Source organism: Micromonas commoda, chromosome 16 (assembly GCF_000090985.2).
Source record: "Micromonas commoda chromosome 16, complete sequence".
Lineage (NCBI taxonomy): Eukaryota > Viridiplantae > Chlorophyta > Mamiellophyceae > Mamiellales > Mamiellaceae > Micromonas > Micromonas commoda.
In genome coordinates, this window is record NC_013053.1 from 110,956 (window position 1) to 133,872 (window position 22,917).

Here is a 22,917-nt window from a genome sequence, read left to right on the forward strand (position 1 = left end):
CGTTTCAAGACCTCTGCGCGCGCTTGACGGAGTTGGAGACCCAACAGAAGGAGTTGGAGACCCAGCAGAAAGAGTTGGAGACCCAACAGGCGGAAGTGCGGCGGGCGCTGGTGGAGCGGATGAAGCTCGCGAGTGGAAGGGTGGACTTTACCACGACTATCGCCTCGTTGCGATGGAGCGTGGTTTCCATCGTCGAGGCCCTCAGCGAGCAGCTGCCTGACGTCTTCCGATCCGAGGTGCTGCCCAAGCTCGACCTGAGGGCTACCCTCAACCTGGCGCAGGTGAGCAAGTCGTGCAGAGACGCGGTGTGGAGCGTGGATGGCGTTCGGTCGATGAAGGCAAAGTTGAAAGGAAAAGTTCGCTTGAGAGGAAACGAGCGCTTCACCTGTGCCAATCCAATGAGCTTCGCGGCGGCCTTCGGCAGCGTGACGGCGGTCAAGGCACTCCTTGATTCTGGAGAGGACGTAAACCAGCCCATCGACGACGTCGCAGTTACTGCGTTGCATCTCGCTGCCTGTTATGACCACATCGCTCTGGTGAAGCTGCTGATTGAGGCAGGGGCTGATGTGAATAAGAAGACAAGACACGGCTCCACGGCTCTGAGTTACGCGGCTGAATATGGCCACACGTCGTGCGTCATGGCGCTCTTGCGTGCGGGCGCGGATGTTGACGTTACGACTAATAAAGGTTATACCCCAATCTTCTTTGCCGCTATGTGTGGTCACGAAGCCTGCGTGGCCTTGCTGATCGGGGCCGGCGCAGACGTTCGCATGTGCACCGACGACGGAGAAACGCCGATGCACGAAGCCTCGACAAACGGGCACACGAATATCGTCAACTTGCTTAAAGACGCCGAGGCGTCCGATCTATGATTCGCTCTCTCGTGTGTGTGTGTGTGTGTGTGCATGTGCGTGTGATACGACGTACGCTCGTCTCATCCCCAACCCCCGAACCCTCACGCCCTCCTCGTCCGTTTCTTCCTCTGATCCGCCCCACCGCCCTCGGCTGCGGCTTTCTTCCCGACCACGTCCGCCTGAAGTCTCGACACCCGCAGCTCGATGCCGAGAATCTCCGTCGCGTGCAGCGCCTCGAGCGCGGCGTCCGCGCCCTCCTCGTCGGCGTACTCCACTCGCCCGGACGCCCCGTCCGGCCGCATCGACAGCTCCGCCACCTCGCCGTGCGACGCCAGCACGTGCCGGAGGGCGTAACTGGGGAGGGGCAGCGCGAGCCGGAAAAATAACACGCGGCCGGCGCCGGGGGGAATCGAACCCGCGACCTCTCCGGAGGCGGGTTCGGACTCGGACTTCCCCGGTCGCCGGTTGACGGGTTTCCGGTCCGTCGTTTCCCCCGCGCCGGCGGCGTCGGCGGGCTCGTCGTCGTCGCGATCGGAGAGGTCGCGGGTTCGATTCCCCCCGGGGCCGTCGTCCCCTTCCCCTTCGAATTTGTCCAGCGCATCGTCGGGGCTCGTCCCGTCGGAGGGCTCGGCGTCCGTTCCCCCCTCCCGGCGCGTCGTTCGATCCCCTTCCGCTAAAACCGCGGTGGTGTCCTCCTCCGGCACCACCCCGAGGCTCACCTTCCCCAGCGCCATCGCCGCGTCCGTCGCCTCCTCCTCCGCCTTGCTCCGGGACGCGTCACGGCGAAGAACCAGTCGCCGGCTCGACGCCGCCTCCACGCCGGACTCGGCCTCGTCGTCGTCGTCGTCGTCCTCCTCGTCCTCCTCGTCCTCCTCGCGAATCGCGCCGTCGTCGTCCGGGTCGAACGACCGCTGTTGCGCGGGAACGACGTCCCCGGCGGACGGCGAGTTCAGCCTGGAGTATTTTCGGGGACCGGGGAGCTGCCAGCTCAGCGCGTCGTCGTCGTCGTCGTCCTCCTCCTCCTCCTCCTCCTTTTCTTCGTTCATCGTCCTCGTCTTTTTCTTCGCGAGATCCGATTCGGGCGACGGCGAAGGCGCTTCGGTCCGCGTCGATCGATCGGCGCCCTCGCCGCTCGACGCGCCGCCCGCCGCCGATCCGGCTCCACCCCGGCCGTTACCGTTACCGTTGCCGTTACTCCGCCGCTTGTTCGAGCCGTTACTTCGCTCGGGCGTCGGTCGGTGCTCCCGGTCCAGCGCCGGCATCACCTTGCACCGCACCCCGCTCCCTTCCGGCAGCTCCCGCCCGTTCAAACGCTCGCACGCCGCTTGCACAAACGCGGGGCTTTCAAAGGTTACGTAAGCGAACCCGCGAGATTTACCGCTGTGACCGTCCGTCTTCAAATCGACCGTTATAACGCCTTCGCACGTGTCCCGAAACAGCGACTCGAGGTGCGACTGCGTGACGGTCTTGTCGAGGACGACAAAGGCCCGGCGCGTGTGCCCAGCAGCCGTTACTCCGCCGCCGTTCGAACGGACAGAATCGGAGTCCGCGGACGTCGTCACCTCGCCGGCGCCTCCTCCGCCCCCTCCTCCTCCGCGTGTTACTCCCCCTCCTCCGCCGCCGCCGCCGCCGCTCAACGCGCTGCTCGCGCCGCTTCGGGCGCTCGCCGCGGGGGACGGCGGCGGCCAATCGGGCGGCGGCGGCGGCGGCGCGTTCGGTCGCGGGTGAACGCCGGGCACGTGCGCGTGGTGAACGAAGTTCGGGGTTGCGTTCGGCGCGGATGCATGCGGATGCGGCGCCGTCCCCGAGGGAAAGTGCGCGAACGCCGGCGGCGGGTAGTGCGGCGGCGGCGGCGGGGCGCCGGCGGCGGGGTGGACCAAAGTCGGCACCCCCAAAGTCGGCACCCCCCCCGTTCGCGGGTGGAAGACCAACGCGCCCCTGCGCCCGTCCCCCATCCACGCCTCCCCAAGGAACACCCCAGGTGGCGGGCCCGGCGGCATCGGCGGCGGCGACGGCACGGGGTTTTGAACCGGCGACCGTCCGATTCCCCGTCCTCCGATCCCCCCGCCGCTCTCCGCGCTGGACGTCGGCGAGGTTCGCGAGGTTCGATGATGTCGGCGTCGGCTCTCCGACCCGAGGACGCAGGCGGGGGTTTGGTGCGGCGGCGGGGGAAACACAGCTGGACGGGAGTTGTTTGGGTCGCCGGTTCGATTCCCGTCGCCGTCGCCGCCTCGTCTCGCTCGCTTGGGGGACGCGGATCCCCCCGGGGGTTCGCCCGACCGTTCGCCTCTGGGCCTGGACCCCGCGGCGACGCCTCCTCCTGATCCCGCCGCCGCCGGTCCTGCTGCTGCTGCTGCTCCTCCTGGTGGTGGTGGTGGTGGTGGTGGTGGTGGTGGAGTCCCGTTCGCGCGCTCCGCCGCACCCGCGCCGGCGCCGGCGCTCGCCTTGGGTTCCGCGAGCATGCACTTGACCCTCAGGGCGCCCAGCGCGCCGTTGGCGTCGGCGATGGCCGCCATGCACCGCATCGCGGTGGCGGCATCCGAGAACTTGGCGAAGGCGACACCCTTGCGCGGGACGACCCTCACGGATTCCAGGTGTTTCACGAGCGGCGGTTCATCGCCGACGTCTTCTTCATCGAGCCCGTCGTCGTGGTGTTCATCCTTACGCGCGTCCTCGTCCGGGTCCTTCCTCGCAGTCGTCGTCTCCCCCCGCGCGGACGCGAACGGGGGATCCTCCGCCGAGAGCTTGGCGAGGAGATCTTCGAACGCGCGCTGCAGGGTGTCCTGACCGGTGCCCTTGGGGCACACCACGAACAGTCGCGACCGCGGCGGATCGTCCGCGTCCGCCGACGACATCCCCCGACCCGCGCCGGCGCCGCCTCGACGCGTGCGATGGGGGTGTGGACACAACCCCCGCGGAGTAATGTCCTTTGTTAACGAGCGACACGGCACGCATCATCCAGCTTCAGATCCAACAGATCCAACAGATCAACAGTTGAAGAATAGTCGCCGCTAACACTTAGAACCTACGCCGCCGCCGCCTCCCGCCGCGCGCCAACCACGGCACCAACCCGTAATTCAGCCACGGCGCCATCATCACGCTCGCCACGCACGTCGCCATCAACACCCTGAACGTCTCCTTACCCAAAGCCCCCAGCTGGTGCGCTCGAATTATAATCGCGAATGAAAAATCACCCGCGACGCCGACGATGCCCGCCATCGCCGCCGCCGCGTCTCGCGGGCATCCGTCAAAGACGCCCATGACGCACCCGCCGACGAACGTCTTGAGAAGCACGAGGCATGCGAGGGCGAGCGTTACGACGCTCAAGTTGCCCCAGAGATACTCCGGTCGACACAAGATCCCGACGGAGATTAGCTGAAGGGTCTCGAACATCCTTCGAACCGGGTCCACGGCGTCGGCGACTGATTTGGTTCGAGCCTTCTCCTCGGCACCCTCGGCACCCTCGGCACCCTCGGCACCGTGCCCGCCGAGTCCACCGTGCCCGCCGTGCCCCTCCCACGGCCCGAAGGCTGCGCCCGCCGCGACGCCCCCCACGAACGCGCCAGCCTCCATCCCCAACTCCAACCGGTGCGATAAAAAACTAGCCGTCAGCGCGGCGGACACCGTCGCCATGTGCGCCAGCTCCGTCCCGGCCGCGCCCCGAAAGGGACGAGCCATCAATCGCTTACACGCGGGCGACGCCGCGACCGTTACGGCGACCGTTACGGCGACCGCGAGCGCCGTGGACCGGAGCTTGAACGCCACGGTGTTGAATAAAACGTCGGACGCGGTGCGAGCTCCGGCGACGGCGTGGACGAGGACGAAAGTCGGTCCGAGCGACCAGTCGTGAAGCGCGAGGCGAGACGAGACCGCGGGGGGTATCGCCCGGGCGAAGAGGTTGCCATCGTCAACGTCGTCGGCGTCGTCGGCGTCGTCGTGGGCGCGCATCGCGCGGGCGTAGAGGTCGCCGGCGGCGGCCGGGTCGAACGCGTTTTTCGCCGCGGCTTCGCCTCCCCCTCCAGTACGAAGGAAGCCCCGTCCCCGCGAATTAGGAAGCCTCCTCCTCCCCCCCCGACGCGCCGGCCGTTCGCGTCCCCATCGCATCGTCTCCGTCGACGAGAACGCGAGCACTGAACCGACGCACGCGCCAACCGCCGGCGTCGTCCCGAACAGAGGCGAACAAAAGGCGCAGACGCACGCGACGCCAAAGGCGCCAAACGCATCCGCGAACGTCTTCAACCGAGTAGCCTTGGGTGCCGAGGGTGCCGAGGAGGGTGCCAACCCGGGTGCCGACCCGGGTGCCGAGGATGGCGCGTTCAGAGACCGGCGTTCCCTCGCCGCGGTCGCGAGCTCCGCGCCCCTCGCGAACAGCGGCAGCAGCACCCCCAGCTGCGCGAGCGTCGTCACCTGCACCAATTCTCCCACGACGTCCAACCCGCTCGGACCTACGCACATCCCCGCGATAACCACCCCGCCAAAGGGCGGGTGACCCAACACGTGGACAAAGACGAACGCGCCGATCGCTGCGGCGACGTACACCTCGATGAGATCGACGACGAGCCTTTTATCAGTGGAGAGTTCGTACGCGCTCGCCTTGGTGGACGTGGCGACGAATTCGTTATCCTTGGCGTCCATGATGCGGAGCACCTGCTCGGCGTCCTCCGCGTTGACGCGTTTCTTCTTCTTCTCGCGTTGTTCGTTCTTCTTCTCGGCGTCGGCGTTAGGGTCGTTAGGGTCGACAGGGTCGTTATCAGGGTCGTCCGTTTCCTCCGTTTCCCTTTCCCTCTTCGCGGCTCTCTTGTCGATGATCTTGCCCGTGAGCACGTCGTCCACGTCGGACAAAACGTGTCCGACGTCGGACAAAAAGTGTTCCGCGCGTCGCAAACGTTCGTCCGCGGCCAGTCTCTGCGCCAGGTGGACGTCGTCCGCGGATTCGTTCTCCTCGTCGACGGAGATGCCGTGCGCCCTGTTCCCCGCGGACGCGTGAGACACGAAATCTTTAGCCGGATCCGAACCGTCGCTAACCTCGGGACCCGTCGTCGTAACGGTCGTAACGGTCGTGTCGGTCATCGCGGCGGTGGTGGTGTCGGGATACGAACGTTCCCCCTTCGCGGACGACGAGGACGCGGAGGCACCCGCGCCCGGGGGCGGCGGCGGCGCCGCGTTCCCCCTTCGCCTTCGATGCCTCTCCGCGTAGTCGAGATCCTCCACCTCGTTCTCGGCGTCGACGACGTCCTCGGCCCGATCCGCCGACGCTTCGTCCGTCGCCTTCTCCCGATGGTGCACGGCGTCCTCTCCATCCCGCTCCTGCTCCCGATCCTCCTCTTCCTCCTCCACCACCTTCGCGACGTTGCCCTTCTTCGCCACGACCACCTCCGCCTCTCCCTTGCCCGTCCCGCTGACCACCACCACGCGCTCCAGCACCGCGCCCTCTTCGCGCCGCTCGCTCTCAAACTTGGATCCTCCCCCCAAATCGGATCCGTCGTTCACGAGCAGCGCGGCGGATCCGTCGCCGAGGCCGTCGCCGCGCGCGGATCCTCCCCGGTTGGTTTGGGCCCCGTCGTTCGGGACGTCCTCGTCGCTAAACTCGGCGTCGATGGCTTTTTCGATCTGCGCCGCGATGGTGTTCTCGTACCCCTTGCGTCTTCCGCTCCTCACCGAACCCTCCCCCGGGGGTGCGTACGCGCCGGTACCCGGAGGGTAGAGCCGAGGAGCGGGAGGCGCAAGGACCGAGTCATCGGTCGTTCGCGTTGCGGGGCCGCCGTCTTCGTCGTTCCCATCATCGCGGAGCGACGACGAGGAGAGGGACGACTCGACGATCTCGGAGGCGTCGCCGCTGGCGCGCTCCCACGGGTCCAGCGATCGGACCGCGGGGATGCCGCCCGCGAGGAGGGCGACGATCGCGACGAAAACCGCGCGCCGCCGCATGCGTCCCGCGCCGCGCCTCCGCTCGCGACGACCGCGTCTCGACGTGTGGTTTGATTTTTCACGAGGCGGACCATCATCACTCGCTTTAGCCAAGAATTTCCTAAACTCATCACGTGTATAACACCGGCTACCTAACACTCCATGTGTAAGCACACTCATCGCAGCGACTTGACCATGTACGGCCCCTCCAGCTCGTACCCCAGCTTGCGGTAGTAGTGCCTCGTGCCCACGCCGGATATCACCGCCAACTTTTTACTCCGGTGCTCGTCGCGCGCGATGCGCTCAGCTTCCCGCATCAACAAAGTGCCGTAGCCCTGGTGCTGAAACTTTCCCCGCTCGCGACTGTGCACCGCCACCGCGCTGCCGTACACGTGCAACTCGCGAACCATCGAGCACCTACCCTTCAGTTCCGGCGACGTCTTCCCCGCGGTGCGGCCGCACCGTCGCAGACGGAGCAAGCCGACCAAAATGTCCCTCCCCGGGTCCTCGTACGCTAAAAAAGTCTCCCATCCCCCGTTAGCCGCGTAGTCCCTGCGCACGAGCTCAACCTCCCGGGGTTTCACCTTCGAGTGGATGTCTTGGATCCCAACCTCCCGCGTACGGACGTCCCTGCAACGCAACCCGAGGTCACCCATACGCGCGAGCGCGAGCTCCCGCAGGTTACCCTTCTCAACCCCCGCGGTGACGAGCGGCATCGGTATGTCGCGCTGCACCCTGTACACCCTGACCCAAGGCGGGACCAACGCGAGCACCCTCGCGACGAGGTCCACAAGCCTGTCCGGGGCGTAGTTCTTGTACCGTCCCGTGCGCCACAGCTCGTACAGCCCGGTGCCCCGGATGACCAGCGTGGGGTAGAGCTTCAATCCGTCGGTGCGAAAGTCTGGGGATTCGAAAAACTCGCGAAAGGATTCCAGATCTCGCTCCATGCCCACGTTGGGCAGGTCTGGCATCATGTGCACCACAACCTTGAACCCCGCGTCTTTCGCGAGCTCGAAGCACTTTTGCACCGCGGCGACGGTGTGCCCGCGGTTCGTGTCTCGCGCCACGTCCTCGTACACCGACTGCAACCCAATCTCCAGTCGCGTGCACCCGTAGCCGAGCATCTGTCGGAGGTGCGGCGAGAGGCAGTAATCCGGGCGGGTCTCGATCGTCAACCCGACGCACTTGGTGTGCGAGTGCTCGGACGCGGCGACGGCGTCGGCGACGTTAGAGCTGCTCGCGCCGCTCAGGGCGTCGTGCAGGTTACGCACGAACCAGTCGCGATACTCCGCCGGCAACGACATGAACGTGCCCCCCATCAAGATGTACTCAACCTTGTCGACGCTGTGACCCAACCTGCGCAGCTGGTCCACCCTGCCGCGCGCCTGAACGTACGGGTCGTACCTCGCGCGTATCGCGCGCATGCTCGTGGGCTCGTACCCGGTGTACGACTGCGTGGAGTACTCGAAATCGCTGTCGGGTCCCCCGGGGCAGTAGACGCAGATGTTTCCCGTCGTCGCGATGTGGGGGCACCGATGGGGCTTGGACATGACGGCGACGACGGCGATGCCCGACGCGGTTCGCACGGGTTTGGCGCGGAGCTGCGGGAGAAGGGATTCGCGGTGCTCGTCGGGCACGGCGCCGATGAGCTCGACGAGCTTCGGCGACCGCTTCAGGCCGTACCGTCGGGCGGCTTCGTTCTTGACGGCGTTGAGGTTGATGACCTTGCCGTCCCTGACGGCGTCGATCATGACGCGCACCACGTCCGCTATGGCGCGCACCCTCGCCTCCTCTGCGATTGTGTCGTGAACGCGGGGGGAACGTCAGTTCGGCGGGGATGGGACGTCATCGGCTCATCGGAGAGGGAGGGATCGCGTCCGGCCGAGAGAGGGATGCCGCCCTTCGTCTCGGGCGGCGGCGGCGGTGGCGCGAGCGGGGGAAAGGGCGCCGGGGAACGGGCGACGGGCGCGCACCTTGCGACATGGCGACGACGCCCATGCTGATGTTGGTTTTCCCTCCCCTTCGCGCGCGCGTCCGGTCGATCGATTCGCCGCGCGCGCGAGGAGTGACCGGAGGTCGACGGAGCGCGCACAGCTGGACGCGAGCAGAGAGCGCCTGAGTCACAGCTCGCTCAGGCGCTGACCACGTTAACCCGGTCAAAAAGGGGACAGTTTTTGCCTTTTCCGGGTGTTTCTTGAGTCATAACTCGTCGAAAGGGTGTCCCCAAAGTGTCCCCCTTTGCCGGGTTGAGTCGCGGGGCATGCCGGCCGACAAGATGTTCGTCTTTGCGCGCGAGACTGCGGGGGCCCCTCGAGCGCTGTGACCGGGTGGGTGCTGCCCCGGCGGCATACCCGTGCGACTCCTCTCCCGAAAAAGGTGGTGTCGCAAAGTCGATGGATTCGATTTCGGAACGCTGTGGCACCCCCTCATGCCGGGTTCGGGGCACCGCTTTCTTGAGGATGATAACGTCCGACTTTTGCGCTCAGATTCGGGGGACACCTCCGTGAGTGTGGCCGGGTACTGCCGCGCCCGCCCCGCGCCCGCCCCAGCCCGCCCCCCGCGGCGACCACACCGCACGTTCGTCGATTGTTGGATTTCTCCCAAAAAACACCAAAAACGCGGGATTTCACACTGGCAAAACCGGGCAAATTTGGGCAAAAATCTGCTCGGGTTAACGTGGTCAGCGCCTCACGTGGGACGCGGGACGTCGGACGGCCCGAAATTTTATGAGTATCACACGCGTTGAACGCCCCCATCACACGCCAGTGCACCGTCGCGACGACCACCCCGCGCGCGATCATCGATGGATCTCGCGCGCGGATCGAGCGGCGAGGGCGACGGGGCGAGCGGCGCGGGCGTCGGCGGGAAGCCCCGCGTCAAACCCCCGTCGCAGGTCCAATGCCCAAACTGCGGACACTGGAAACATCCTCGGTCGCTCTCGTGCAAGGAGCCCGGGTGCGGGTGCGACTGCGCTAAGCACCAGCGGGGGATTCGGAAGAAGCGGCAGTTCGCGCAGATCGCGAGCAGCGACGGGCAGTGGGACGGGACCGTGCAGCGGCGCCTCATCCACCAGGTGAATGACCCTCCTCCCGGTTTCGGCACATCGATCCTCGAGATCACCCACGAAACAACAACGACGAATCCCGCCAAACACGATCCTCCCCCTCGACTCACCCGTGCTCATTCCCCGTCCCAAATTCATTCCCAGATCAAGTTCGCGTCGGAGCTGATGGCCAAGTCCGGCGTCGTCTACGGCCTGTGGACCGCGTACAAGGACCGCGACGGCAAGGTCAAGACGTCGTCGTGGGGGTCCGAATCGTGGGTGGAGAAGGAACTGTGCGGCAAGAGCGGCATCGTGGACGTCCTCTGGCGCACCAAGGCGACGCACTTCCTCGCCGGGGACGATCACCCGCTGGTCGGGGTCGACGCGTACGCGCCGGTGAACGATGCTCTGGAGCGGTACGGCCTATCGCACCTCGCGAAGACGTTTAAGAAGAACAGGGTGGACGCAGCCGCATTCGTCAACCTGGATGAAGACGCGCTCGCAAGGCTGGGCGTGGATGCCGTCGGCGATAGGGCGAAACTGCTGGACGCCGCCAGGCGCATGGCATCCGCCGCGGCGTCGGCGGGGACGAGGGGCGGGGGAGGACAGGGCGGGACGGATGACGGGGATGATCCCCTCGGCGGGTTCCCGAGCGAGTGACCGAGTCGCCACTTTATAATTAGGACCTTCAAAAATTTGGAAAGCGCGAAAGTTGCGCGATCGATCGCGTCATTCGTGATTGGCGCGCCGACATGGACTCCCTCATGGCTCCCCTCGCGGACCTCGCCGCTCCGTTCGTGGACAAGTGGCAGTCCATCAACCCCACCACCCGCCTGTTGATCATGTTCCTCATCACCCGAATCATAAGCGCCTGGATAAAGCGCAGGTTCGGCCCCAAGCCCGCGCCCGCGAGAAAAGGCGCGGTCAAGGAGGCGATCGACTCGACGGCGTTCGACGCCGCGATTGCCGACGCCAAGGCGGCGGGCGCTGTCGCCGTCGTCGACTTCACGGCGTCCTGGTGCGGCCCGTGCAAGCGCATCGCGCCCCACTTCGCGAAGATGTCGCTGAAGTACGGCGACGTTCGCTTCCTCAAGGTTGACGTCGATCGCGCGAAAGACGTCGCGGCCAAGGCTGGCGTCAGGTGCATGCCGACGTTCATGTTCTTCAAGGGGGGCGAGAAGGTGGGCGACGCCATCGAGGGCGCGGACCTGAAGGGCATCGAGGCGCGGCTCCTGGAGCTGGGCGCGGTGGAGAGGGCGATACCGGACCCGGACGAGCCCGTCCAGGAGACCGCCACCCCGGAGGAGAAGAAGGACAACTAGATGCTGTAGAGATCTCGCCTGGCTCTTCGTTCGCACGCTGTAATAATCGAATCTCTCAGATCCCACGACGCGCGTCACCGATCATGGCGGGGCGAGGCCGCGCGGCCACGCTTCCGGCGTGGATGACCGCGCCCGCGCCGCCCGGAGGCGGCGCGGGCGCACCCCCGGGCCCGCCATCCCGGGTCGCCCCCGCGCCACCCGCGCCCCCGCGCAGGTGGACCGAGCATCGCGCGCCGGACGGCAGGCCCTACTGGAACGACGGCACGCGATCGACGTACGCCAAGCCGCAGGAACTCATGACTCCGATGGAGCGAGCTGACGCGTCGACGCGATGGAGAGAGAACCGGGCGCCCGACGGCAGGACGTACTACTACCATCAAGACACGCGAGAGACGCGCTGGTCCCTCCCGGACGACCTGCGCCTGGCGCGCGAGGCGGCTGCGCTGGCGCAAACCGCCATTGCTGCCGCCGCCGCGGCGAGATCATCATCACCCGCCCCACCACCACCACCCGCAGCCGCCGCCGCCGCATCCGCGGGCCCATCCGCGGGCAGCCCGAAAGCTCGGGTCCCGAGACCGCGCGACCCCAACGCCCCGCCGCGCGTCTACGCCGACAGGGAGGAAGCCAAGGCTGCGTTCAAGGAGCTCCTCGAGGATTACGAGATTCGAGCCGGCGCCAAATGGGACGAGACCGCGAAGCAGATCGCCGCCGACGAACGCTTCGGCGCGCTCAAAACGATCGGCGACAAGAAGCAGTGCTTCAACGAGTACCAGACCCAGCGGGCGAAGCACGAGCGCGAGGCGAAGAGGCTAGCGGAGAAGGCGGCGAGGGCGAACTTCACCGCCATGCTCGAAGAGCGCTGGCGAGAATTCGGCGTCGAAGATCCGTCGCTCGCGCGGCACAGGCCTCGGTTACAGGACCACGTCGACGCCATCGCGGGAGCTGAAGATCCCCGATGGAGCGCCGTGAAGGACCCGCGCGATCGCGAGGACCTGTTCCGATCCTTCTGCGACGCGCTGCGAATCAAACTCAGGGACGAGAAGAAGAAACTCAGGGACGAGAAAGTGAACGCGTTTAAAGCGACGCTGCGCGCGATGGGCGTGGACGGCGTCGTGGACTGGACGTGGCGCAGGGTCCTCGACGAGCTCGCCAAGGACGTCGAAACGACAAACCCTGATAAGGACGGCGACGGGGGGATTCGAACCCTCGACCGATCGATCCAGTTGGAGGCGTACGAGGAATACGCCGACGAGCTCGAGAGGGCGCACGCGCGGCTGGCGAGGGAGGAGAAGGCGGCGCGTCTGCGCGAGGAGCGCCGGCGCCGCGACGCGTTCGTGAGATCGCTCAAGCGCGCGCGCCACCGCGGCTCGTTGCGGTTGCGGATGCCGTGGCGAACGTTCGTGGAGAGGTTCCTCGAGAACGACGTCGCGTTCGTCGAGTTGTCCCGTAACCTCTCCGGGTCCCGGGCCCGAGAATTGTACGACGACGAGCAGGAGGAGATGGAATTGTTAGCGGCGGAGGACCGAGCCGCCGTCGAGGCGGCGGCGGCGAAGGCGGGTTTCGACATCATCGCGAACGAGACGACGAGGGATGCGCTGATGGCGGCGGTGCGCGGGAAGGCGTCGCTTCCGGCGCGGGTGACGGGAGAGACGGGGGGTGACGAGGCTCGGGACGGGGAGATCGACGGGGCTCAACCTCGACGCGTCGACTCGAAGGAGGAGGAGGAGGAGGAGGAGGAGGAGGAGAGGCTGCGGGTCGCGTGCGGCGACGCGGTGGTGGCCGCGAAGGAACGCGCGAGACGCGCGGCGCGCCGGAAGGAACGCGCCCTGGACGATTTCTATTACCTGCTCAGGTCCCGGCGGCGAGACGTGCCCATCACGCCGAGCTCGACGTGGGCGGACGTCGAGACCGCGCTCGCGGGCGAGCGCGCGTGGATCAAGTGCGTCGGTCAACCCGCGAGCGGCGGCGGTGGCGACGATGGACCCGTTGAGGGGAAGGGGGGGAACGATCCATCGAACGTCAAAGAGAAACCCAAGGAGACGTACCGGGCGGACGCCGAGGCGGTGTTTGTCAAGTACGTCGAGAAGCTCGGACGGCGCGAGGCGCAGGCGAGGGAGGCGATGGAGGACGGCGAGGCGATGGACGAGGGAGTGTACGACGCGCAGGACGACGAGGACGTCGCGGTGGAGTTGAGGCGGCGGAAAGAGAGGGACGACCTGAGCGACGAGTTGGACGCTCGGGGCGGGAAACGCGATCGACGGCGGTGACTCCAACACTTGGAAGCGAATAATCGGAGCGACGTACGCTTAAAGTTACAATCGGGCGGAGACCGCTCACGACTCCATGGCGTCCCCCGCCGCGTCTTTGTCTTTTCCGCCGCCCGCTCCTTTCCCTCCTTCGGGGTTCTCGACCGGGTCCGCGGGGTAGTACTCGAAGTGCAGCTCGCCCACGTCGGTGCCGCTCACCTTGGTCCACCCGTTCTCGTTTACGTGATACACGGATATCGTCCCGCCGGAAAACGCGTCGCGAAATGTGGCGTGATAGATGGCCCTTCGGCCCAGCTCGCACGCCTCTTCCACGCTGAGATCCCACCTGTACCCCTGATCGAGGACGCCGTACGCGAACAGGCTCCCAGATCCCACCGAGAACCGCTGGCCCTTGAGCCGGGTGCCGTCCGAGTCCACGTAGTACAGCCCCGGTCCTTTCAGATCCCATCCCGCGACCATGGTGCCCATGGAGAGGCCTTGGCCTCGGTAGCCGTAGAGGGTGTTGGCGAGGAGCTTGGACGCGCCCGCGACGGAGATGCGCTTGCCGTTCTCCAGCTCGTGGAGCCTGCACTGGATGCCGAGGTTGCGCTGCCAGAACTGGCAGTCCGCCGCGCCGCCCGCCATGGTGCCGAGCAGGTAGGGGTTGATCTCGATCACCTTCTTGACCGTCTGCGACGAGATGTACGGCCCTTGGGAGGCGCGAGAGTCGACCGCGATGACGACGCCGTGCTCGAAGATGAAACCGAGCGTGGTGGTGCCGTGATTGGGCTTGACGTAATCGACAACCTCGCGCTGGAACTCGTCGTACTGCGGACGGATGGGAGGGGTAGTTTGGTCAGGGCGCGGGTCAGATCTCGGCGCGCGCGTTCAAACGGTGTTGGGGGGCAACCCTAGAAGGAAAATTTGACGTTGCGCGCGGGGCGCCGGGGGTACATCCGGGCGGGCGGACGCACGTTCTCGACCATGGGCAGCTTGAAGTTCTGCGCGTGAACGTCGCCGTGGATCTCTCGCGCGCTGCGTGGGTCGGATCGGGGATGGCGCGGTCAGGCGAGGCTCGAGGGCGATCGACGACGGAGCAGGCAGAGCGAGGACAGGCACGTTTGGGTCAGATCTGCCCCAAACAGGGTCGGGAGCGAGCGATGGCGACGGGGCGCGCGGGCGGATGCGCACCAGTCGGCCTCTATCCTGTCCGTCGCGCGCTGCGGCGCGTCCAGCACGGAGTAATCGAGCTTGAGGGCCGCCATCGTGCCCGTCGCGCCTCTTTCCGCGCGCGTTCGGGCTGTGTACGGGCGCCCAGTCACAAAGTCCAACCTAAAACAATCGACACGGTGCCCCGAACAAATCAGCTCACACCGCAACGTTGACAGCTGTGTCGGCACTCTCACGCGCGCCGACGATGGGCTGGCTGTCCAACGCCCGGCGCCACGAGCAGCTCCTCTCGCCCGCGGCGGCGCCCGCAGCCAAGACCGCGAGCCGCGTCTCCGCCGCGGGTCTTCGCGCGTACGACGGCGACGACGATCACCTCGAGCGGCGCGCCGCCCGCCCCATCGAGCGCGCCGCGCGCGACGCGAAACCGCGGCGGGTGCTCGCGGACAGTCCGTTCGACGTGCCCGGTCCGATGCTCAGCCCCGAGGCAAAGCCGCGGACGAAGGCGCGGATGACGACGACGAAGACGTCGCGGTCGCTCGAGGATGAGAACGCGTCGCTGCGGGATGAGCTGGCCAGGGCGCGGGAGGATCTCATGGCGGAGCGAGCGAGGGCGGACGCGCTCGCGTCGCGGCTCGAGGCGGTCGAGATGATGGCGCACACCACCGCTGTCGTTCCCCCCGCTCGTGGCGGGGCGGCGCGCGGCACCTCGTCGGCGCCGGTCGAGGAGCGCGCCGAGCGCCGACGGAATCCGTTCGGCACGCCTCCGACGAAGGGCGCGGGCGCGATGGGCGACGACGCGGAGGAGGATCTTGCCGCGGCGCGGAGGCTCTTCGCGAACGGCGCGGGGGTACAAGCACCGGGAACAGACGTCGCACGCACGCCGGACAGGAGCAGGCACTCGTTCGACCCGTTCGTGCGACCGGCGGGATTGGATAGGGTGGTCAGGGTGCCGTCGCCCACGGGGGGCAGGATGATCCAGATACGGGCGCGATGAGATGGGCGAGGACGCGCGGGTAGGGACGCGCCAGCCACGGCCGAGATGCCGGGCGCGGCGTGGGGGGCGGGTTCGCGAGAGACTCGTGATAGCAAAAGAGAGATTTGACATCGACAGTCTCGGAAAGCATTTCTCGGAGCGCCCCGCCTTTGACGCGGCGGCGCGCGGGAGGGATGTCGACGGCGACGCTCGCGACGCTCGCGATCCCCCGAAGCCTCCGCGCGTGCCTCGCCGCGAAACATCGCCCCGCCGCGGGCCGGCGCCTCCGCCCGGCGCTGGTCGCCTCCGCGGAGATTCCTCCATCCAGCGGCGGCGGCGGCGCGCGACAGCCGCTGGACGCCGTTCGAGCCATCGAGACCGCGTCCGACGGCCAGCGATCGGACCTCGCCGTCGTCCTCGTCACGCCGCAGATCCCGGGCAACACCGGCACGATCGCGCGAACGTGCGCGGCGGCCAGGGTACCCCTCCACCTCGTCGGCCCGCTCGGCTTTGACCTCACCGACGCCCAGCTCAAGCGCGCGGGGCTGGACTACTGGAACAGCGTCTGCGTCAGGGTGCACGACGACTGGGACGCGTTTCACGCGTACTGGCGCGACGCACTCGGCGCACCGGGGCGGCTCGTCGCGTTCAGCAAGTTCGGCGCCAGGCCGCACGCGGAGGAGGGCGCGTACAGAAGCGGCGACTGGCTCTTGTTCGGCGCCGAGACGACGGGGCTGCCGGTGCGTTTATTTTGTCAATCATATTTTCGATTATTTTCGTATGGGAAATTGGTTGGACTGACGTCATGTTTTGTTTATTTACAGGGCGCGGCGCACGACGCGTGTGCCGACTCGGGCGGGATACGGCGGATACCCATCGACGAGACGCACGTTCGGTCTCTGAACCTGGCGGTGAGCGCGGGGGTGGGGGTGTACGAGGCGCTGCGGCAGATCGACGGGCCGCCGGTGCACGGGACGGACGAGCCGGCGACGCGAAGGGCAGACGCGCCGGGGACTTGGTGACGACGATGGATTGCTCGACGAGACTAATTTTAAGATTACGATGAGCGTCCTTAGCGCAAACGACGTCGTCCATCGCTCGTGTATGGTAGACGACGTACGGTACAACGACGAGGCACCTCACGTGGCACCTCCTCACGCTTCCGCGGCGCCTCCTTCCGCGGTGAGCAACGGTTTGCGAACCATAGAGTTGGGCACCCCCACGCACCGCCACGACTTTGGCACCCCCGCCACGTCGAACCACGACCACCCCGGCTCTCCCGCGTGCCAGTCCCTGACGCACGTCTCCGGCGCCCTCGTCACCGCCGTGTGCCCCCAGGCGGTGACGTGCTTCGCGTCGCGAAAGTGCCACACGTGCAGCGCGGGGATGGCGTACACGCCGTACGCGGTCATCAGGAGCGTTCGGTGGATGCTGCCGTGCGGGACGGAGAGGAAATTGGCGCCCAGAACTTCCTTGTGATACCGCGCCGCGGACGCCTCGTCCTTGTCGCCCGGAACGAGGACGGTGACGTAATCGGACGCGTTTCGTTCTGTGAAGGCGTTTAGGGTCGGGGAGAACCGTACGCACGCCGGGCAGTGCGACGCGCTAAAGTACACGCCCACCACCTTGTTCTCGAACGCCTCCTTCGCCACCACCGGATCGCCCTCGTGGTTGACGAGTTCCAGGTTGGCGAAGAGTTCCTCCAGGGACGCGGGTATCACGCCGGTGAACCCCGGCAGGGTGCTGCCCGGCGGGCCGATCGCGCCGAAGACCGGAGACCCGGGCCCCCCCCCGTGGCCGTGGCCGTGGCCGTGGCCGTGTCCCCCCCCCGAAGAGTGGCCGATCTCCGCTTCGTCGTCGTGGCGCGCGCAGCACGCCGATCGGGTTCGCACCTTGCCCGCGCCTCCGCACTGCGGGCACGGGTCGAAGCCGTCGGCGGCGGGGATGGACCCTTGGCCCACGCACTTGGTGCACGCCGCGGACGACCAGCCGGCGTCGCAAGACATGGTATCCGCCTCCGTGTTGGTGCACCCCGCGGCTCACGGGATAGAATGTAGAATGCACAGCTGGCGGGGGCGAGAAATACCAGCATCGGACGGCCCGAGTTTAAACCGTGAGCGACAGAAGCGAAAGCGCGCCGGGGTATCGCCCGCGCATCCACCCGCCCGCGCATCCGGGAGCCGCGTGCCTCCTTCCGGGACGTCGTCGCGATGCCCGGGAGCGTCGTCACCGTCCAGCTGGGGCAGTGCGGCAACCAGGTTGGCGCCGAGCTCTTCGACACCCTGAGCGCCGAGATCGACGCGCATCCCGCGCGCGACCGCGCGGGCATCCGCCGAGCTTTCTTCCGCGAGCCGCACCGGGACGAGCACGACGCCGACGTCAGCGGCGCGTCCACGTCCTACATGGCGCCGGTCGCCAGGGCGGTGCTGATCGACATGGAGCCCAAGGTGGTTCAGTCGTCGCTGCGACGCGCGAGAAAGACGGGCCGTTGGCGGTACGACGGCGACCGAACCCTCGCGTTCCAGTCGGGTTCGGGCAACAACTGGGCGCGCGGGTACCACACGTACGGCGACGCCGTTCGCCACGACGTCCTCGACCTCGTCGCCAAGGAAGCCGAGGCGTGCGATCACATGGGCGGCTTCGTGCTCATGCAGTCCATGGCTGGCGGCACCGGCGCCGGGCTGGGCGCGTACGTGGCGGATGCGTTACGCGACGAGTACCCCACGTCGACGTTGATGAACCACTGCGTGTGGCCGTACGAGAGCGGCGAGGTGATCGTCCAGGCGTACAACACGCTGTTAACGCTGTCGTCGCTGCTCGACAGCAGCGACGGCGTCGCGATCGTTCAAAACGAGGTATGGTTCCTTTCGTTTCGTTTCCGATGACCCGTAACCACTGACGTTCGTTTCCACAATTGCCGTTTAGGAGCTGCATCAGACGTGCGTCAAGTTGCTCGGCGTGGAGAGGCCGACGTTCGGGGATATGAACGCCGTCGCCGCGTCGCAGCTGGCGGGGGTGCTGCTCCCGGCGGCGCGAAGGGACCCGGCGGGGGGCACGCCGGGCGGCGGAGGGTCCGGCAGGGGACTCGCGAACCTGCACGACTTGTCGATGGACCTGTGCTGCCACTCGAAGACTCGGTTGCTTTCGCTGCGGCAAACGCCGACGATGCCGCCAAAGAGCGTTGAGTTTACCACGTTCCAGTGGCCGTCGCTGCTGAAGCGAACGCGGCAGATGCTGCTGACGGGGACGACGCTGGAGGAGGGTCTGGACTGGGGGTTAGAACCCGGGGCGGTGACTGGTCGGGCGGTGACTGGTCGGGTGGCGACTAAATCGATCGCGTCGATGTTGTTTCTTCGCGGGCGAGACGCGGACGTTGCGGACGCGACGCCGATGGCGGACCCGAGGCTCTACCCGACCTGGTCCCCGTCCCCGCTCACGGTGGCGTGGTCGCCGACGAGGTTCAACGGGTACGAGATGTGCGCGACGACGCTGACCAACTGCCAGACGAGCTGCCCGCCGATCGGGAGAATGCTCGCTCGGGCGTATCAGATGAGGGACGCGGGAGCGTACCTGCACCAGTACGAGGAGCACGGCGTGGGGGTGGACGGGTTCGAGGAGGCGTTCGGGCGCGTCGAGGACGTCTTGGCCGCGTACAGGACTTTGTGACCGAGCTTTGACCGAGCTTTTTAGTATGCTTTTTAGTATGCTTTTTAGTATCAAGCTGTCTCCTCTGCCGTCTCACCCCGATCGCGCCTCCGCCTCCGCCGCCTCCCGCGCCTCCCTCCGCGCCGCCTCCGCCGCGCGATTCGCCGCGTCCCTGCGCCGCACGGCCCTCTCGAACAGCGCGACGCCCTCGGCACCCTCGGCACCCCCATGCATCGGGAGCATCGCGAGCGCGCCGTCGACGTCGACCCTGACGTTGGGGTTGGACACCACCCTCGCCGCCTGCGCCCACCGCGGCGGCGTCGAGCGCCTCACGTACGCGTTCAACAGCGCGGCGGTCACGTCCGCGTCGCCGTCGCCGCGCCACGTGCCCGTTCGCGATTCGCCGCCCGCGATCCCGTGATCGATTTCGCCCAATAACCGAACGGTTCTCCTCGCGGCCCTGCCGGATTGACACCGCTCGACGTACTTCTCCGCCGCGGCTTCCGCGCCGGCGACGCCTCCCTCGTGCGTTATAACGTCCAGTATGAGACGAATCGCCGCGGCGTGGTCGCCGAGCCGCCGGCGGAGCAGCACCAGGTGGGACTCGAACCCGCGGATTGTGCACGGATCCGCGCCGAGCGCTTCGCCGTCCCGACTGACGAGACTTTTACAGCCGCGTAAATCGCCCCTGGCGTCGGATTCGGTGAGTCCCCGCGGGTCGATCGCCCTCGCGACGACCGCGGCGTCGCACGGGCCGTCCGAGTATGAGCTCAAGAAGTTATGAAGCTCCGTGGCGTGGTCCCGGTGCGCGCCGCTGGCGACGTTAGGGTCCCTGGCGGCGTTAACGAGCGCCAGAGCGTACTTGGTTTGCAAATCTTTGGCGTCGATATCCGAGGGGCCCCGACGAACGAAGGCGCCACTCGCAAACGACGCCATCATCGCTCGGAGGTACTCCGCGGGTTCCGCGGTTCCGCACGCCGGGGATTCGTCCAGGACGCGAAGCGCCGTGCGTGTAGGGACGCACGCGCCGATTCGCGGGTGCGTGAGCAGCTCGAGCGCGTTTCGGGGGTTCGCGTCGGCGATCCACGCCAGGTGTCGTTCCGCGAAGAGCCGGATTTCGTCATCCGTCCGACGATTCGCGAAATCATCCGCGACGCGAACGAGCGCCGCCGTCGCGAAGTCGCACCCGACCCTTCGCGCGCCGAGCCTTCGCACGGCACCCCCTAGTAGGTCGGCACCCCCTACGTTGCTCGTCCCGTCCCCCGAAATAAAAGTAAAATCCCCCCCCTCCCTCTTCTCCCCATTCGCGAGCGCGCGCCACGTCTCCACCGCGTCCGTCTCGTCGCGTTCCCCCCGCGGCCGCCTCCCGTGCGTATCGAGCAGAATCGCCAGGGCGTGCCACCTGGAGTTGCGCCTGCACGCGTCCTTGACGACGTCCGCGTCGTACGGGCGGGATTTGGCGTTTTTTTTAACGCCCTGTTCACCGGTGACGACTTCGAACGCGTTCGCGAAGGACGCCAGCGTTTGTTCCAAAGCGTCGCATTCCCCGCACTCCGCCCAAAGCGCGAGGCACACGGTGTTCAGCTCGAACCCAGGCGCGTTTGTTCGGTGCGCGGAGAGGTACGACGACAGCGCGCGCTTCGCGCGAAGGAGCGTCTCGTCGAAAGTCGAACCCCCGGTCGAATCCTCGGGCCCGAGGGATTCATTCGGTCGGTCCTTCTTTGGATTTGCGGTGTCCCAACGCGTGTGCGCCGGATGCGTGATCGGATGCACCACGTTTGGATCGATGGGCGCGATGGGGCCCGTGATGACGCCGCCCGTGCGGACGTCGCCCGTGATGGGCGCGACGCTCCGGCGAGCGGCTCGCGTCGTCCCCGCCGCCATCGCGCGCATCGTCGCCGAGACCAAGCTGTCCAAGTCCGCGGGGGGCGGCGCCAGGTTCCAAAACCTCCTCCTTCGAACACTGCCGGCGCCCTCATGCCGACTCGACGCCGCCACCCCTAAAGAAGAAACCTCGGGCGAAACCACCCCGGAAGAAGAAACCGTCTCCTCCTCCGGCGGCCGGGGAAGCAGCCTGGGCAGAAACGTCCTCGCCACGTCCTCCACGGGTCTCACGATTTTATCACCCGCTCGACGCCAGTGAACGCACGCCGATGCAAAGTCCAGCGCCCTCGCCGCGCAGAAGCCAGCCTCGGCGTGCGCGACGATCCACGGCGGTGGCGAACTGAACGTGTCCTCCTCGGCACCCTCGGCACCCTCGGCACCCTCGTCCAAGGCCACTCGGTTGCGTTCGTCGCAAGAATGATCCAAATCCTCGCGCTGCGCGTCCGCCAGCCGCGTCGCCGGCTCCCACCACCCCGGCGTCGACAGCATGCCCTTCACCTGCGCAATCACGGGCGCTTTCGCGTACACCTCGACCAAAGACCCGGAGCACGCCACCAGCGTCCCCGCGACGCCCTCGCCGGCGACGTGTGTCGTTCCATCACGCGCGGCGCCGTCGAACAGCGAGAGGAACTGCACGGGTTCGACTCCCTCCGCTATGTGCTCGCCGTTTGAGACGGCGCGGTCGAACACCGCCGCGGGAGCCGACCCACGCACGGGCGCGGCGACGAGGTACGGCGCGGCGAACGCCAGGGAGTACGCGCCGCCCGGTGAGTCACCGCCCGGTGAGTCACCGCCCAGTCGAAGCGCTTTTCCCGCGGGTTCTCCGAGCGGCGACACCACCGCCGCGCGCGTCCCCGTCACGCACACCACCGCGCGTGACCCGTCCCCTTCGACGATGGCAAACGTCGTCGGAAACCTTCTCGATGTTTCTAGAGACTCCGTGCGGCGATCAGATCCCATCGAGTTCATCGGCACGACGTCCGCGCACGCGCCGTCGCGCGCGTCCACGAGGTGGTACCACCGGCCGTTGCCGACCACGAGCTTCGCCACGTCCGCGTGCCACGTCAGCGACAGCGCCGGGTGCGCCGCGCCGAGGCGGACGTCTCTCCCGAACGGCACGGCGGTGGCGCGAGGTTTGAACCGGCGCGGGCGATCGCCAAACGATGGGTTTTGGCGCTCGTAGTCGTCTTGGCGGACGATCTCGCGAAACGTCACGGATCGGTTCTTGCCTGCTCGGGACACGGCGACGCAGCTCGGATGCGCGCCGGACGCGTCGAGCGCGAAGGCGACCGCGCCGGACGTTCCCGAGACGCGCCCGCTGCGGATCGTCACGTCAGACGCGTTCGACCCGTGATGAGAGAGGTGGTGTATCGTCACGCCCCGTCTCGGCGTGAGCGCGACGAGCGCGTGCATCGACGGGAGGTACTCGAGCTGCATGACGCGCAGCGACAGCTCACGACCGTCGTCGTCGTCGTCGTCGTCGTCGTCGTCGGAGTCCTCAAAGGGCGCGTGGTTGACGATGTCGTCGTCCACCACGTTCGCGACGGCGTCGACGCGCACGCTCGCGCCGAGCTCGCCGCCCGCGTTCTCCATCCCGCGGACGACTCGGCACGCCACGACGGCGCCCTCGTCGTCTCCGAGGTAGAATCGGTTTCCGCCCGGTGCGACGCACGCGGCGGTGAAGCATCGGGCGCCGGGCTCGCGCGCGGGTGGAAGGAGCGCGGCGACGTCCGCGGACGTCACCGCGCGGAGCGCGTGTCGCCCCATCGCGGGGCGCCGCGTGCGTGCTCCGGAGCGGCGCGGTCAACTTCAAATGTTGTTAACGTCTCCGGCGCCCACTTCATCTCGAACGGAACCTCGGACGGTCCGTCGT

The 22,917-nt window shown here is 67.3% G+C and overlaps 12 protein-coding genes across 12 annotated transcripts; 6 read left to right on the plus strand and 6 right to left on the minus strand.

Annotated features, from left to right (window-relative positions):
• Positions 1 to 955: 955 nt before the first annotated feature.
• Positions 956 to 3,709, minus strand: MICPUN_64697 (predicted protein; the record flags this gene model as incomplete). The annotated part of the gene is made up of 1 exon (XM_002506768.1): positions 956 to 3,709. The coding sequence occupies one exon, from the start codon at positions 3,707 to 3,709 to the stop codon at positions 956 to 958; it is 2,754 nt and encodes a 917-aa protein (XP_002506814.1).
• Positions 3,710 to 3,872: 163 nt separating this feature from the next.
• MICPUN_53538 (monovalent Cation:Proton antiporter-2 family) lies at positions 3,873 to 5,489 on the minus strand (the record flags this gene model as incomplete). Its single annotated transcript, XM_002506769.1, has 1 exon — positions 3,873 to 5,489. The coding sequence occupies one exon, from the start codon at positions 5,487 to 5,489 to the stop codon at positions 3,873 to 3,875; it is 1,617 nt and encodes a 538-aa protein (XP_002506815.1).
• A 1,448-nt stretch (positions 5,490 to 6,937) lies between these two features.
• On the minus strand, positions 6,938 to 8,744 carry MICPUN_64699 (histone acetyltransferase; the record flags this gene model as incomplete). Its single annotated transcript, XM_002506770.1, has 2 exons — positions 6,938 to 8,553; positions 8,735 to 8,744. The coding sequence occupies 2 exons, from the start codon at positions 8,742 to 8,744 to the stop codon at positions 6,938 to 6,940; spliced, it is 1,626 nt and encodes a 541-aa protein (XP_002506816.1).
• An 820-nt stretch (positions 8,745 to 9,564) lies between these two features.
• MICPUN_64700 (predicted protein) lies at positions 9,565 to 10,464 on the plus strand (the record flags this gene model as incomplete). Its single annotated transcript, XM_002506613.1, has 1 exon — positions 9,565 to 10,464. One exon carries the CDS (start codon positions 9,565 to 9,567, stop codon positions 10,462 to 10,464), a length of 900 nt encoding a protein of 299 aa, XP_002506659.1.
• A 257-nt stretch (positions 10,465 to 10,721) lies between these two features.
• MICPUN_77096 (predicted protein) lies at positions 10,722 to 11,042 on the plus strand (the record flags this gene model as incomplete). Its single annotated transcript, XM_002506614.1, has 1 exon — positions 10,722 to 11,042. A coding segment is annotated over one exon (321 nt), but the record flags the coding sequence as incomplete, so codon positions are not given.
• A 167-nt stretch (positions 11,043 to 11,209) lies between these two features.
• On the plus strand, positions 11,210 to 13,393 carry MICPUN_64702 (predicted protein; the record flags this gene model as incomplete). The annotated part of the gene is made up of 1 exon (XM_002506615.1): positions 11,210 to 13,393. The coding sequence occupies one exon, from the start codon at positions 11,210 to 11,212 to the stop codon at positions 13,391 to 13,393; it is 2,184 nt and encodes a 727-aa protein (XP_002506661.1).
• An 11-nt stretch (positions 13,394 to 13,404) lies between these two features.
• On the minus strand, positions 13,405 to 14,666 carry MICPUN_96064 (predicted protein). The gene is made up of 3 exons (XM_002506771.1): positions 14,564 to 14,666; positions 14,347 to 14,407; positions 13,405 to 14,200 (listed from the first exon to the last, which is right to left on the minus strand). Exons 1-3 carry the CDS (start codon positions 14,635 to 14,637, stop codon positions 13,460 to 13,462), a joined length of 876 nt encoding a protein of 291 aa, XP_002506817.1. The 5' UTR covers positions 14,638 to 14,666; the 3' UTR covers positions 13,405 to 13,459.
• A 123-nt stretch (positions 14,667 to 14,789) lies between these two features.
• MICPUN_104518 (predicted protein) lies at positions 14,790 to 15,536 on the plus strand (the record flags this gene model as incomplete). Its single annotated transcript, XM_002506616.1, has 1 exon — positions 14,790 to 15,536. The coding sequence occupies one exon, from the start codon at positions 14,790 to 14,792 to the stop codon at positions 15,534 to 15,536; it is 747 nt and encodes a 248-aa protein (XP_002506662.1).
• Positions 15,537 to 15,709: 173 nt separating this feature from the next.
• MICPUN_64705 (predicted protein) lies at positions 15,710 to 16,537 on the plus strand (the record flags this gene model as incomplete). The annotated part of the gene is made up of 2 exons (XM_002506617.1): positions 15,710 to 16,255; positions 16,340 to 16,537. The coding sequence occupies 2 exons, from the start codon at positions 15,710 to 15,712 to the stop codon at positions 16,535 to 16,537; spliced, it is 744 nt and encodes a 247-aa protein (XP_002506663.1).
• Positions 16,538 to 16,669: 132 nt separating this feature from the next.
• TRX1 (thioredoxin like protein) lies at positions 16,670 to 17,521 on the minus strand (the record flags this gene model as incomplete). Its single annotated transcript, XM_002506772.1, has 1 exon — positions 16,670 to 17,521. The coding sequence occupies one exon, from the start codon at positions 17,519 to 17,521 to the stop codon at positions 16,670 to 16,672; it is 852 nt and encodes a 283-aa protein (XP_002506818.1).
• Positions 17,522 to 17,725: 204 nt separating this feature from the next.
• Positions 17,726 to 19,181, plus strand: MICPUN_64707 (predicted protein; the record flags this gene model as incomplete). Its single annotated transcript, XM_002506618.1, has 2 exons — positions 17,726 to 18,370; positions 18,441 to 19,181. The coding sequence occupies 2 exons, from the start codon at positions 17,726 to 17,728 to the stop codon at positions 19,179 to 19,181; spliced, it is 1,386 nt and encodes a 461-aa protein (XP_002506664.1).
• A 72-nt stretch (positions 19,182 to 19,253) lies between these two features.
• Positions 19,254 to 22,811, minus strand: MICPUN_104521 (predicted protein; the record flags this gene model as incomplete). Its single annotated transcript, XM_002506773.1, has 1 exon — positions 19,254 to 22,811. One exon carries the CDS (start codon positions 22,809 to 22,811, stop codon positions 19,254 to 19,256), a length of 3,558 nt encoding a protein of 1,185 aa, XP_002506819.1.
• Between the last annotated feature and the right edge of the window lie 106 nt (positions 22,812 to 22,917).

Bases quoted from the DNA above. Each gene is read 5' to 3' on its own strand.
- MICPUN_96064 (XM_002506771.1), bottom strand. From the start codon at position 14,637: ATGGCGGCCCTCAAGCTCGATTACTCCGTGCTGGACGCGCCGCAGCGC. The intron at 14,408-14,563 runs GTGCGCATCCGC...CGACCCACGCAG, and splicing joins GACAGGATAGAGGCCGACTG to CGCGCGAGAGATCCACGGCG. The intron at 14,201-14,346 runs GTGCGTCCGCCC...ATCCGTCCGCAG, and splicing joins AGCTGCCCATGGTCGAGAAC to TACGACGAGTTCCAGCGCGA.